The sequence below is a fragment of the Astatotilapia calliptera genome, chromosome 16, assembly GCF_900246225.1.
Source record: "Astatotilapia calliptera chromosome 16, fAstCal1.2, whole genome shotgun sequence".
NCBI classification, from domain to species: domain Eukaryota; kingdom Metazoa; phylum Chordata; class Actinopteri; order Cichliformes; family Cichlidae; genus Astatotilapia; species Astatotilapia calliptera.
Window position 1 is genome coordinate 792,235 of NC_039317.1, and position 14,287 is coordinate 806,521.

A 14,287-nucleotide genomic window follows, 5' to 3' on the forward strand; every position below is an offset into this window, starting at 1 on the left:
TCGTCAGCATTTGAGGAATTCCTTTATTGTTTACATTTTCCTTTTTTCTTCTCCAGATCTACCAGGTGAACCCACTAAGCTGCGTGTGGTTGACTCTACAAAGACATCTATCACACTTGGATGGGAGAAGCCCGTCTATGATGGTGGCAGCGAAATTACACACTATATTTTAGAGCAGATGAATACAGAGGACAAAGAATGGGTGATTACCAACCCACAAGTCAAGACATGTGAGTATGTCGTGTCCCACCTCAAACCTGGCATCTACTACTTCTTCAGAGTATCTGCTGTCAACTGTAAAGGCAAAGGAGAAGACATCAAAATGTACCAGCCTGTGCAAGCCAAAGATATTTTAGGTTAGTATTGATATAGTTCCCTTTATAGTACAAGATATTAGTCTTGAGACGAATCAATAATAAAATCAAAATTAATATTCTTTTCCATCTTTGTATGACATTTGTGTCCAACAGAGGAGGCTGATCTGGACTTGGATGTTGCTATGACAACTCAATACACAGCAAAGGCTGGCCGTGATGTGGAAGTCTTTATCCCCCTGAAGGGTCGTCCTACACCAAATGTCACCTGGCGCCGTGGTGACCGTAACATGGCTGGTGATAACCGCTACACAGTCACAAGCACTGAAAGAGCTACCACACTCCTCATCCCCAAGGTCACCCGTGATGACTGTGGAAAGTATGTGCTGGAAATTGAGAATGGTGTTGGAGAACCTAAGATAGTTACTGTTTCCCTCAAGGTTCTGGACAGTCCATCCACCTGCCAGAAACTGATGATAAAGAATGTCACAAGAGGAAAGCTGACACTAAGCTGGGAGCCTCCGCTCATAGATGGTGGCTCCCCTGTGACTAATTACATTGTCGAAAAGAAGGCCTCCACTATGAAAGCTTATCAAGTGATTACTGATGAGTGTTTAAATACAAGTTACAAGGTGTCAGGGCTGGAGGAAGATATAGCTTACTTCTTCCGTGTGTCTGCTCAAAATGAGTTTGGTGTGGGTGACCCTTGTGAAACCACTGATGCTGTCCGAGCAACTGAAACTCCAGGAGCTGTTAAAGACCTAATAATGGTGGACTCCACAAAGAACTCTGTCACCCTTCAGTGGAGCAGGCCTGACCACGATGGTGGCAGCCACATCACTGACTACATCATTGAGAAGAGAGCCCAGGATGAAGTCAAATGGACTTTAGCTGCTAAATGCAAGCGGTGCAGCTGTGAAGTGACGGGACTCAAGGAAAATGCTATCCTGGATTTCAGAGTGTTTGCAAAGAATGAGAAAGGCAACAGTGACTTCTCCCAAATTGGTCCGATCACAGTGATGGACCTCATCATTCCACCTGAAGCCAAACTGAATGATTATCCCAATGGAGAGCTTGCTGTTCGTATAGGTCAAAACATCCACATTGAGTTACCATTCAAGGGAAAACCAAGACCTACAATCAGCTGGCTAAAGGATAATTTCCCACTAAAGGAAAGTGAGAAGATTCGCTTTAGGACCACTGACAACAAGACTTCAGTTACAGTCAGAGGGGTTAAGAAAGAACATGCTGGACAATACACCTTGGTTCTGGATAACAGAGTCATTAAGAACTACTTTGACATCAATGTGATCACTCTGGGACCCCCTTCAGTCCCTACTGGCCCCATCCGTTTTGACGAGATAAAAGCTCAGAGTATTATTATCTCCTGGGATGAGCCGAAGGAAGATGGAGGTGGCGAGATCACCTGCTACAGTGTGGAGAAACGTGAAACCTCCCAGGCCAACTGGAAGATGGTCTGCTCCAGTGTTGTCAGGACTACCTTTAAGATTCCTAACCTGGTCAAAGGAACTCAGTACCAGTTCAGAGTCCGTGCAGAAAATAAGTATGGGGTCAGTGAGCCACTCATCTCTTCAGATGTTGTTGCCCAGCACCAGTACAAACCTCCAGGTCCTCCAGGAAAACCAGTTGCCTACAACATCACCAGTGATGGTATGTCAATAAAGTGGGATGCCCCAGATTTTGACGGGGGTTCCCCAGTCTTAGGTTATCATGTCGAGAAGAAGGACAGGAACAGCCTCTTATGGCAGAAAGTGAATTCCACAACCATCTCTAACAGAGAGTACAGGATAATTGGTCTTGTGGAGGGTCTGGAGTACTCCTTTAGAGTCTATGCAGAGAACAATGCCGGACTCAGCCCTTGCAGTGAGCAGAGCAAACATGCACTCGCTATCTCCCCTGTTGGTAAGTAGACGTTGCTCAGTACATCGGTCTATATTTAGGAGTTGTTTTGTATTTACTGTTTAGACATTATGATTCTTTCATTTTGTCCTATTTAGTTACTCTTTACATCTAAATTATTATGGATTAATTGCTTTCTTCCCTCAATTAGATCCACCTGGTACCCCAGTCTGCATTGATGTAACCAGAGACTCAGTCACCCTCCAATGGGACATTCCCAAGAGGGATGGTGGAAGCAAAATTGTAGCCTATAGTGTGGAGAGGCGTCAAGGCAGAGGCAAATGGCTACGGTGCAACTTCACTGATATCAGTGAGACCCAGTTCACTGTAACTGGTCTCTCACCTGGAGAAAGAATTGAGTTCAGAGTGATTGCCAGGAATGCTGTTGGCACAGTCAGCCCACCATCCAACTCCTCTGGATACATAATGACCAAGGATGAGAGCAGTAAGTATTTTTAATATAAAAACATGTTAGAAGAACGCAAATCGTTGATTGTTTTTTAATTAATCACATCTTACTTGATGCTGATTCATAATTTTTTTTGTCTGCATCTCCAGTTGCTCCTGAGATTGAGTGGTCTCCAGACCAGGTGCTCACCCTGAGGGCTGGAGATAACGTCAGTCTCAGCTGCAAAATCACCGGACGTCCAGTCCCACAGGTTCTTTGGTACAAGGAGGGTAAAGAGATCGACAAGAGGACTATGATTGACATTGAGATTACTACTGGCATTGGCACCAGTAGTCTGTTTATTCGCGATTCTAACAGGAACCACCGTGGAATTTACACTGTAGAGGCCAAAAATAGCTCTGGAACCAGGAAAGCTGACATTAACGTTAGAGTCCAAGGTTTGTAAATGTGTGCAATTTGTTATAATATCTGTTAAAAAACACTGTTTTAGACAAATCTGTTTCTGTTGACACAAGTGATACAAATGTTTTTACCGTAACAAGTCTCCTCAATCAACTGTTTCCTTGCAGATACCCCTGGACCCGTCGAGGGCCCAATCCGTTTCACAGGCATCACAGCTGAGAAGTGCACTGTGTGGTGGAGCCCACCAGAGAACGATGGCTGTGCTGCCATTTCTCACTATGTGGTGGAGAAAAGGGAGACATCCAGGATCACTTGGGCCTTGGTCACCTCCAAGTGTGAAGCTTGCTCTTATAATGCCACCAACCTCATCAAAGGCAATGAGTACCAGTTCAGAATCTCTGCTGTCAACAAGTTTGGTGTCGGAAAACCACTGGACTCTGATCCTATAATTGCGAAGATGCAATACAGTAAGTAAAGTTACTCAGTGCTGTCTGTCTGACTTGTTGGGAAACTCTTAAAAGTAATCTGAATTTTCTATTGAACATAAGCACTAATGGAAGAAATGCTTTCCACCATTCAAAGATATTACTTTAAAAAAATTATATTTTTGTTCTGTTACTCAGCTGTTCCTGATGCCCCTGGTACACCAGATGCCACCCATGTTACTGGAGACAGCATAACGCTGTGTTGGACCAGGCCACGGTCAGACGGAGGCAATGAGATTAAATGCTACATCCTAGAGAGGAGAGAGAAGAAGAGCTTGCGCTGGGTTAAGGTCTCCTCCAAGAGGCCCATTACAGAGTTAAGGCACCGTGTGACCAAACTTACTGAGGGCAATGAGTATGAGTTCCGTGTTATGGCTGAAAATGGTGCTGGTGTTGGACCAGCCAGCAGCACCTCCAGGCTCTTCAGATGCAGAGAACCAACAAGTGCTCCCAGTGCTCCCACTGTAATCAAGGTAGATCTTGTGGTAACACTCATTGAATTATACATGTTTCATATTCATACACAAGAGGCAATTTGGATACAAAACAGGTGCAGCATTGTAGTGAAGAACGCTGAGTTCAACTCAATATTAGATTGTAGAAACAAAACGCATTAAAAAAATTGTAACTATGCTTTTTGTTCATCAGGTCATTGACTCCACTAAGTCCTCTGTCACCCTGGAATGGACCAAGCCAGTCTTTGATGGTGGCATGGAAATAATTGGCTACAATATAGATATGTGTAAGGCCAGTCTGGAGGAGTGGCACAGAGTCAACAGACAGATTTGTATTCACACCAGGTATACTGTCACAGGTCTAGTACCTGGAGAACTCTACAAGTTCAGAGTCAGTGCTGTAAATGGATCAGGAGAGGGCGAAGCATCAGTGATGCCAAACCCTGTTCAGTCTTTGGACAGACTTACATCTCCTGAAATTGATCTTGGTCCTGACTTCAAGCAAACTCATATTGTGAAGAATGGAGGCACTATAACCCTACATATTGCTTTCCGAGGAAAGCCAGCTCCTCTAGCCACGTGGTCTAAATTAGACAGTGAGCTTCCGATAATGGCTGATATCAACACCACAGATTCATTTTCCACTCTGACCATAGAGAACTGCACCAGGTATGAGGCAGGCAAATACACCCTGTCCCTGGAGAACAACAGTGGGCGCAAATCCATCACATTCACTGTTAAAGTACTGGATACTCCTGGACCTCCAGGAGCCATAACCTTCAAAGATATTACTCGCGGAGCCTTGACAGTGATGTGGGACGCTCCTGCCACTGACGGTGGATCCCGAATCCACCACTACATTGTGGATAAGCGTGAAGCAAGCCGCCTTGCCTGGCAAGAAGTCAGCACCAAGTGCTCACGGCAGATGATCAGAGTAACTGGTCTGGAAATTGGTGTACCGTATTTGTTCAGAGTGATTGCCGTTAACCATTATGGCCAGGGAGAACCAAAAGAGATGACTGAGCCTATAATTGCCACAGAAGAACCTGCGCCACCCAAGAGATTGGATGTTGTTGACACAACCAATTCCACAGCCTCACTGGTATGGCTAAAACCCGAGCATGATGGAGGCAGCCGCATTAGAGGCTATATTGTTGAATTCAGGGCTAAGGGCACTGACCACTGGGTTGTTAGTGGAGAGACTAAGTCTCAGAAGATGTTGGTAGAGGGTCTGATTGAGAACACAGAATATGACTTTAGAGTTAAAGCCAAGAATGATGCTGGAATTAGCGAACCTCAGGGCACCTTTAGCTCTGTGGTCATAAAGGAGCCTTGCATAGAACCAACTGCTGATCTCAGCAGCATCACCAACCAGCTCATCACTTGCAAGACTTCCAACACCTTCACAATTGATGTCCCTATCAGTGGCAGACCTGCACCTAAAGTTACCTGGAAATTGGAAGAGATGAAGCTGAAGGAGACTGACAGAGTCTCCATTAAGACCTCAAAGGAAAGAACCATTTTGGTAGTGAAAGACAGCAAGAGAAGCGACAGTGGCAAGTACTACCTGACACTGGAGAATGCTGCTGGTGTGAAGACATTCACAGTGACTGTGGTCATAGTTGGCAGACCAAGTCCACCCACAGGACCAGTAGAAATTTCTGGAATCTCTTCAGAGTCCTGCACCCTTTCTTGGTCTGAGCCAGCTGATGATGGTGGTACTGACATCAGCAACTACATTGTAGAAAAACGGGAATCTGGCTCTGCTTCTTGGCAAGTGGTGAACTCCAGTGTGAAGAGAACCACCATCAAAGTCACACATCTCACCAAATACATGGAGTACACATTTAGAGTCTGTGCTGAGAACAAGTTTGGAGTCAGCAAGTCCGTTGAGTCTGCCCCTGTTGTCATTGAGCATCCATTTGGTAGGTGCTGTCCAACAGTTTAAATATCTGATCCTGATTTTATATATGTGTGTGCCAACATTGGTTTTGTTTTTTAATGCTTTGGATTTCTTCTAAACAAACCATATTCTCATCTCCACTTGATTTTCATAGTTCCACCAAGTCCTCCAACTCGCCCAGATGTGATATCTATATCTGCCAATGCCATTAGCATCAAATGGGATGTTCCATATGCTGATGGTGGCAGCAAGGTGACAGGCTACTGGATTGAGAAAAAGGAGAGGAACACGATCCTGTGGGTGAGGGAGAACAAGCTACCCTGCCTGGATTGCCAATACAAGGTCTCGAACCTGATTGAGGGGCTAGAGTATCAGTTCAGGGTGTATGCCATGAACCTTGCTGGGCTCAGCAAAGCCAGCGAAGCCTCCAGACCTGTAGTGGCACTCAATCCTGTTGGTAAGAAAATATTCACATTCACATTCATCCTAACTATGAAGATGTATTATGAAATGACAGATGGTCAATACTCAATTTTGCTTAAGGTCCTAAAAACAGATCTATTGTTATTACTGTTGATATTGCCCAACTAAAATGCATAATGGAGACTTTAAGAGCATAGTCGGAAGTGTTTGAGTTGAAGTCAATTGTACTTCTTTTTTCTGAACTTCTGAAGCTAGAGAACACTTTTGGATGATAGATAAAACATCTTCAAGAACTTCTTTTCAACTCAAGCCCTTAGGACTACTCTGACCTGAATGACTGAGAACCTACACAAATTTTAACAATATCTGACGTTGTGTGAATAAACTTATATAAATGTTTTATGATCATTTCTACCCTCCAGATCCTCCTGGCAAACCCGAGGTGACAGACATCACCCGCTCTTCTGTGTCATTGTGCTGGACAGTGCCCTTCAATGATGGTGGCAGTAAGATCATTGGTTATGTGGTGGAGAGAAAAGTCTACAGCACAGATGAGTGGGATGACAACCGCTGGCTCAAGTGCAACTATACCACAATCACAGAGAACTACTTCACCATCACAAACCTAGGTGAAGGAGAGACCTATGAATACCGTGTCGTTGCCAAGAATGCTGCAGGTGTTCAAAGTGTCCCTTCAGAGACCACTGGACCAGTCACATGCAAGGATGAATATTGTAAGTTCAAGGGTTTTGTTTGGGTTTTTTTTTTTTTTACCTTGATAGTATTTAAATAAGTTAATCTACATTTCCTGTTATTTTAGAAACAATAAATAACTATGAATGAATGTAACTTTAAAGAAAAAAAAGCTCCCCTGCTTGGTGTACCAGGCAGAATATCAATAAAAATGACTAAAACAAAGATTGTTTTCAGGGTTCAGTTCATTATACTGGTATATGTTGTTATTTTTTAATGTAACACTAATCATCTCTTACTTTTTGCAGCTCCTCCCAAAGCTGAACTTGACAGCAAACTGATAGGTGAGACTGTCACTGTTACTGCTGGTTCTGACCTTGTCTTGGACGGTGCTGTGGGTGGTAAACCAGAGCCTACAGTGTACTGGTCAAAGGGTGACAAGATTTTAGAACTTGGAGAAAAATATTCACTGACCTACACTGCCACTAGAGCCATGGCTGTCATCAAGAGCTGTGACAGATACGACACAGGTAGATACATTCTAACTGTCAAGAATGCCAGTGGAATTAAGACGGCAGCTGTCAGCGTTAAAGTTCTAGGTGAGCAGCCAAAAGGACACTAATTAATTAGTGTGTCGTAATAGTTTGAACTTTCTGATTGAAATGTTGCTTTCTGTCTGTTAGACACTCCTGGAGCTCCAGCTGATAGGATTGTAATCAGCAGAGTCACAGAGGAAAAATGTACAGTGTCTTGGAAGATACCTCTGGAGGATGGTGGAGACTCTGTCACCCATTACATTGTGGAACGTCGTGAGACCAGCCGCCTCAACTGGGTCATCATGGAGACTGAGTGCAAGACCCTGTCATGTGTCAGCACTAGGTTGATCAAGAACAATGAGTACATCTTTAGGGTTAGAGGTGTCAATAAGTATGGGGCTGGAGTTCCTTTGGAATCTGATCCCATCATCGCCAGAAACGCTTACAGTAAGCTGCAGCATTTTTCCAAGTCTTACTTACAATTTCAATTTTGGATTTAGGTGTTCTGGATTATATTACATCTTATGAAAGGGAAAACGTAATGTAGATGTGTTTGCGTGACTCTGACCTGTTCCCACTCTTCCACAGCAATCCCCTCCCAGCCAGGCACACCAGAGGCGACTGCAGTGGGTAAGGAGCACGTTATCATCGAGTGGCTGAAGCCTGAGAGTGATGGAGGAAGCGAGCTCAAAAACTACATCGTTGAAAAACGAGAGAAGAACAGTAGCAGGTCAGAACAAATTCTGGATTCACTGAAGATGTTGAGACATCATTTCTTAAATAAAGATACTTATCCTTCTCTTTCATGATGTTGTTTTGTTGTTTGGACCAGGTGGACTCGAGTGAATAAGACCTACACCATCTATGACACCCGCCTGAAGATCACAGGCCTACTGGAGGGAAGCGAGTACCAGTTCAGAGTTACAGCAGTCAACTCTGCTGGATACAGCCAGCCAAGTGACACCTCAGTATACATCCTCTGTAAAGACCCCACATGTAAGACATTTTAACTTAAAAAAAAGAAAGAAAGAAAGAAAACTGTAGACATTGTCCTTTTAATGCCAAGAGAAAAGTGATATTATTTAATATTTTTCAGTTCCATTCAGTTCACTTTTATTTATATAGCACCAATTCACAGCAGAAGTCACCATAAGGTGTTTTATATTGTAAGGTAAAAATGCTAAAATGATGGAAAGAAACACAACAATCATACTAACCACTAATAGCAAGCACTTGGCAACAATGGGAAGGAAACTTTTAACAGGAAGAAACCTCCATCAGAACCAGGTTCAGGGGAAGAGCAGCAATCCCCACGATCAGCTGGGAGTAAGGGGAAAGAGAGGAGAAAGATACCGGAAAAAGGCAAACTAAAGGATAGGCAGAGTTTAATATTTACTAAAGATTTAATACAGTAGGCAATGAAGGCTGTCCAACATACAGTGTTAATGTGGACATATGCTGATTAAAAAAGACTCCAAGATTCTTCAGTGTTATTGGAGGCCAAGGTAAGTATCTGGTTAGACACCATGTTTCGATGTCTCCACCATGTTGTTTTAGGCCTGAGTACATCAAGCCCTGTTTTCTCTGAAATTAGTAAATGAACAAAGTAGTAAATTAGAGGTATTTCAGGTCTCGTGTCTTTAAGACATGCCTTTGGTTTAACTAGTTGTGGAACTTCATAATTAACCTTTTTGTGCGAAGAAAACTCCCCATTTACATGCACATAGCACAGTGCTATTGAACCCCACATTGTGGTGTAGTTGCACAGCAAGATAAGTACTGACAGAGGCCATTTGATCATCTGTAACCTTCACTAGTGATATATTTATATTGTGATACACTCTAAATCCTGGCTTTAGAGTGTATTAAGATAAGATGGGCCTGATTATTTAAGACCTTGTATGTGAGGAGCAGAATTTTGAATTCTGGATTTAACAGGTGAACAGATGAAGTCACTATGTTTGTTGTTAATCAAGTGGCACACACTGTGCTTTGCAACAGGATGAGGAAGTGATACCAATGCTGAAAGCACCACCCCAAACATATTTTACAACATATTTGTTTAGATAAAATACATTTTCAAAAATTCCATTTCATCTACAGACACCCCAGCTCCTCCATCAGTGCCTCGCATCACAGACACAACGAAACACAGCATCACCATGACTTGGACCAGGCCCATGTATGATGGTGGATCAGATGTCACCGGCTACATTGTGGAGATCCTAGAGGAGGGTTCTGAGCAGTGGTACCGTGCCACTGCCAAAGCCCTCAAGACTAATGAGTATGTGGCTGCTGGTTTGGCTGCCAATAAGAAGTACAGATTCAGGGTTGCTGCCATTAACAGCAATGGGACTGGAGAGTTCAGTGAACCAAGTGCTGAAATCGAACCACTTGAGAAAATTGGTAAGTAGGTGTAGATTTCTGTTGAAAAAAATCAATATTTGAACTACATCTGAACTTTTTAATGTTCTATGTAAACTATGCTCCATCCACTCAGAAATACCCGATTTGGAGCTGGCTGATGACCTAAAGAAAACAGTGTGCCTCCGCGCTGGAGGTACTCTGCGCCTATTTGTGTCTGTCACTGGTCGTCCGACGCCAGTAGTGGCCTGGAGGAAGACGGGGGTGGAACTACAGAGCCGTGGTTATATTGAGACTACTGACAAGTACACATCACTGGTAGTAGAGAAGGTTGATCGCTACGACTCTGGAAAATACATTGTAGAGGCAGAGAACCCATCTGGAAAAAAGACTGCCATCATCCTTGTTAAAGTCTATGGTATGTCAACCAAAGTTTCCACAGAGTTTGTTAAAAGATTTTGGATATCAAATATGTACAGTCACCATACAGTTAGTAAAGTAATATAGTTTCGAAATATGATCTTTTTACTTGCCTCTCTTTGTCAGACACTCCTGGTCCTCCAGGTTCAGTGAAAGTGAAGGACTACACCAAGGAATCTGTTGTGATCACCTGGGATGTCCCAAGCATTGATGGTGGTGCTCATGTCAGCAACTATATTATAGAGAAGCGTGAGGCCAACATGAAGTCCTATAAGACTGTTACCACTGAGTGTAGGAAAACACTGTACAGAATCAGTGGACTGGAGGAGGGTGTGTACTACTTTTTCAGAGTCCTGCCAGAGAATATCTATGGTGTCGGTGAGCCCTGTGAGACAGCGGAGGCTGTGCTGGTGTGTGAAGTGCCCTCAGTGCCTGTGAAGCTTGAGATTGTTGATGTTTCCAAATCTTCTGTCACCCTGCACTGGGAGAAGCCTTTGCATGATGGTGGCAGCAGATTGACAGGCTACATTATTGAGGCCTGCAAAGTAGGCTCCGACAGATGGAGTGCTGTGGCGACAGTTAAGGCCTCAGTATCCCAGCACACCATCCAGTCTCTGACAGAAAATGACCAGTATCTGTTCAGAATCCGCGCCACGAACAGCAGGGGAGCCAGTGAATCCACTGACATTGTCACTCCAGTGATCATCCAAGAGATCAAGGGTAAGATATCAAAACACAAATCATCACATCATTTCTGTTTTTACTAAGCTGTGAAAAGCTTTCATAAGTCATATGAAAAATTTTGTGTTTACTGCAGTTATGCCCAAGATTGACATGACAAGTATCCCTCAGAAGATAGTTCATGTGAATTGCGGCAAACCCATTGACCTCAACATCCCAATAAGGGGCAGACCACAGCCAGTCTGCTCGTGGTACTTTGGTGGTGTGAAGCTGAAGGACACCCTGGACCGCATCAAGATTGACAGCACCAGCAAATATACCCATCTCGTCATCCGTGAGACGACCATCTCTGACACAGGAGACTACACACTAGAGGTGAAGAATACCATAGGCATGGCAACTGAAGTTATCAAGGTTATCATCCTGGGTAAGCAGACATTCTTTACTAAACTGAATGTTTTATATTTTCAGTTTTTATTTAGTAAGGTGTATTTTTCCTTCAGAGAAAAATCAAAAGACAAAGAAATAAAAAAGACAAAAACTGTCTTCCTAAATAGCTGCCTTGTTGTTTCTGTTCAGACAAACCGAGTATTCCTATGGGTCCAGTAAAGATCGAGGAAGTCGACGGTGTTTCAGTGACAGTTAGTTGGCTACCTCCAGAGAATGATGGTGGTGCCAATGTCAGCGGATATGTTGTTGAGCAGCGTGATGCCCACCGGCCTGGCTGGACCACCATCTCCGAGTCTGTGACAAGGCCTTGCTTTAAATTCACTAGGCTCTCTGAAGGAACTGAGTACGTGTTCCGTGTTGCAGCCATGAATCGTTTTGGCATTGGTGGCTTCCTGCAGTCTGATGTGGTGGAATGCAAGAGCGCCAAGAGTAAGTTCTCTTTCCATAAGATGTTCTTCATATGCACCTTCAATGAGAATTGTGCTGCCTTTGATAACTTGCACTGTTGCTTTGAAAACCTTCTTCTTGTTCTTTTCAAGCCCACAAGTCCAACTTCTTTCTGAAGCATTTTTTTACAGTTTCAGTTTCACACTGTTATTGGTGGTCACTGTATACAATTACAAGTAGACAGGTTCTGATTTGATATATAAACTTAAAAATCCTATTAAACTGTGGATTGTTAATTCTCACTGAACTATATGGTACTATGTCTTGTTTGTTATTCATCTCTGATTGTTTTTCTTTTCTATGTAGCCATCCCCGGACCCCCAAGCAGGCCAGAAGTGCTTGATGTCACCCATGAGGGCATGACCCTGACCTGGAAACCACCTGAGGACAATGGTGGCTCCACTATTGCGGGCTATATCATAGAACGGAAAGAGGCCCATTCTGACAGGTGGTTGAGGATCAACAAAAACCCTGTTACTATGACCAGGTACCGTTCCTCCGGACTGATTGAGGGCCTGGAGTATGAACACCGTATCACAGCCATTAACTCTAGAGGGGCTGGGAAACCCAGCGAGAGTTCTGTCATTACCATCGCTTTAGACCCCATTGGTATGTCCCGCAAAAGATCACTGTAACAGTTGTACTGCTTTTCTGTTTTAAATTAGCCATACCACTGTGGGGTCACTATCTTTACCTATTCTCTCTGTTATTAAACAGAACCTCCAGGTCCTCCAGTTCAGGCCAGAGTCACAGACACTACCAGGACTTCTGTTTCTCTAGCTTGGCTTCCACCAGAAGAGGAGGGTGGTTCTGTCATTACTGGCTACTTTATTGAAATGCAGAAGGTAGACCAGCTGGAATGGACACTGTGTAACACAACTCCCACGAAGATGTGCGAGTACATCATCACCCACATGCCACAGGGGGCTGAATACAAATTTAGGATCATCGCCTGCAATGCTGGTGGTTGTGGAGAAGCTGCTGAGATTCCTGGAGTGGTTAAAGTCCAGGAGATGCTTGGTAAAGAAAGAATTTGAAATATTTATAAATCCTTTACTTCAGTTTTTTGGTGGCATGGCATATAGCATCCTGGCATTTTTAGCTTTAGTTAAAAAAAAAATCAAACCTCTGTCTTCTTCAGATTATCCTGACTATGAGCTGGATCCTAAATATGAAGAGGGCTATGTGGTCAGACAAGGTGGTGTCATCCACCTGTCTGTACCCATTAAGGGTAAACCCATCCCTACATGCAAGTGGACCAAGGATGGTCGTGACATCTCCCATCGGGCCATGATTGCTACGCATGATGACATCACTGAGCTGGTCATCAAAGAGGCGCATAAAGATGACACTGGTACCTACGACTTGGTGCTGGAAAACAAATGTGGCAGGAAGGCTGTTTATATCAAGGTGGGGAGCGTGTCTGAAAGACTTTATTAAAGAATGGCTAATGAAATGAAAACATATATTGTATAAAATCTAATAATATTTGCAGCCTTAAAAACGAACTCTCTGTACCTCCTCTCTGTAGGTGAAAGTCATTGGTCGCCCAGATGTCCCAGAAGGGCCTCTGGAATTTGACGACATTCAGGCCCGATCAGTAAGAGTCAGTTGGAGGCCACCATCAGATGACGGTGGAGCAGACATCCTGGGATACATAGTGGAAAGGCGGGAGGTACCCAAGGCTGCCTGGTATACAGTGGATGCTCGAGTAATTGGGAACTCTCTAGTGGTGAAGGGCCTAAAGGAGAATGTGGAGTACCACTTCAGGGTTGCTGCTGAGAATCAGTTTGGTGTCAGCAGAGCTTTAAAATCTGAAGAGTCTGTCACACCAAAGACTCCACTTTGTGAGTAGTGATATATTTGTTATTAGTCCAACTTTCTCAGTCGAACTGGGAAAATTTTGTATTTAATAAACCTATTGTTGTGATAATCATACACTCTGAACATACTGTAACTCTGATAATTTAATTTGTAAAACCATCCTTTATCACAGGCCCACCTGAACCTCCCAGCAACCCACCAGAGATCATGGATGTTACCAAGTCCACAGTTTCTCTCTCCTGGGCCAGGCCCCGCGACGATGGAGGCTCTCGTGTCACTGGATATTATGTTGAGAGAAGGGAGGTTTCAACAGAGAAGTGGGTCCGCCACAACAAGACCCACATCACCACCACCATGTTCAATGCCACTGGTCTCATCCCTGATGCAGAGTACATGTTCAGAGTTGTCGCACAAAATGACATTGGACAGAGCGAACCTGGTCCTGCTTCTGAATCTGTAGTCTGCAAAGATCCATTTGGTGAGTTATGGCTCAGTCACACTAGAGTACAAATAGGGCAACAACCTCCTTGCAACTCTTCCTTTACTTAGTGACTGTTAATT

At 43.8% G+C, this 14,287-nt stretch overlaps 1 protein-coding gene across 22 annotated transcripts in view; it reads left to right on the forward strand.

Annotated features, from left to right (window-relative positions):
• The window catches only part of ttn.2 (titin, tandem duplicate 2), a 218,615-nt gene that overhangs the window by 193,449 nt on the left and 10,879 nt on the right, over nt 1-14,287 (forward strand). For all 22 annotated transcript variants that reach the window (XM_026144404.1, XM_026144415.1, XM_026144413.1 and 19 more), the window contains 23 exons: nt 57-356; nt 471-2,237; nt 2,386-2,679; nt 2,793-3,080; nt 3,213-3,512; nt 3,669-4,003; nt 4,179-5,910; nt 6,043-6,345; nt 6,734-7,045; nt 7,313-7,603; nt 7,688-7,987; nt 8,129-8,270; nt 8,373-8,536; nt 9,644-9,946; nt 10,041-10,322; nt 10,451-11,044; nt 11,142-11,432; nt 11,585-11,884; nt 12,209-12,511; nt 12,620-12,922; nt 13,044-13,312; nt 13,434-13,749; nt 13,899-14,204. In XM_026144404.1, the coding sequence (XP_026000189.1) occupies nt 57-356; nt 471-2,237; nt 2,386-2,679; nt 2,793-3,080; nt 3,213-3,512; nt 3,669-4,003; nt 4,179-5,910; nt 6,043-6,345; nt 6,734-7,045; nt 7,313-7,603; nt 7,688-7,987; nt 8,129-8,270; nt 8,373-8,536; nt 9,644-9,946; nt 10,041-10,322; nt 10,451-11,044; nt 11,142-11,432; nt 11,585-11,884; nt 12,209-12,511; nt 12,620-12,922; nt 13,044-13,312; nt 13,434-13,749; nt 13,899-14,204 (9,795 nt within the window). The remainder of the gene's footprint in view (nt 1-56; nt 357-470; nt 2,238-2,385; nt 2,680-2,792; nt 3,081-3,212; nt 3,513-3,668; nt 4,004-4,178; nt 5,911-6,042; nt 6,346-6,733; nt 7,046-7,312; nt 7,604-7,687; nt 7,988-8,128; nt 8,271-8,372; nt 8,537-9,643; nt 9,947-10,040; nt 10,323-10,450; nt 11,045-11,141; nt 11,433-11,584; nt 11,885-12,208; nt 12,512-12,619; nt 12,923-13,043; nt 13,313-13,433; nt 13,750-13,898; nt 14,205-14,287) is intronic.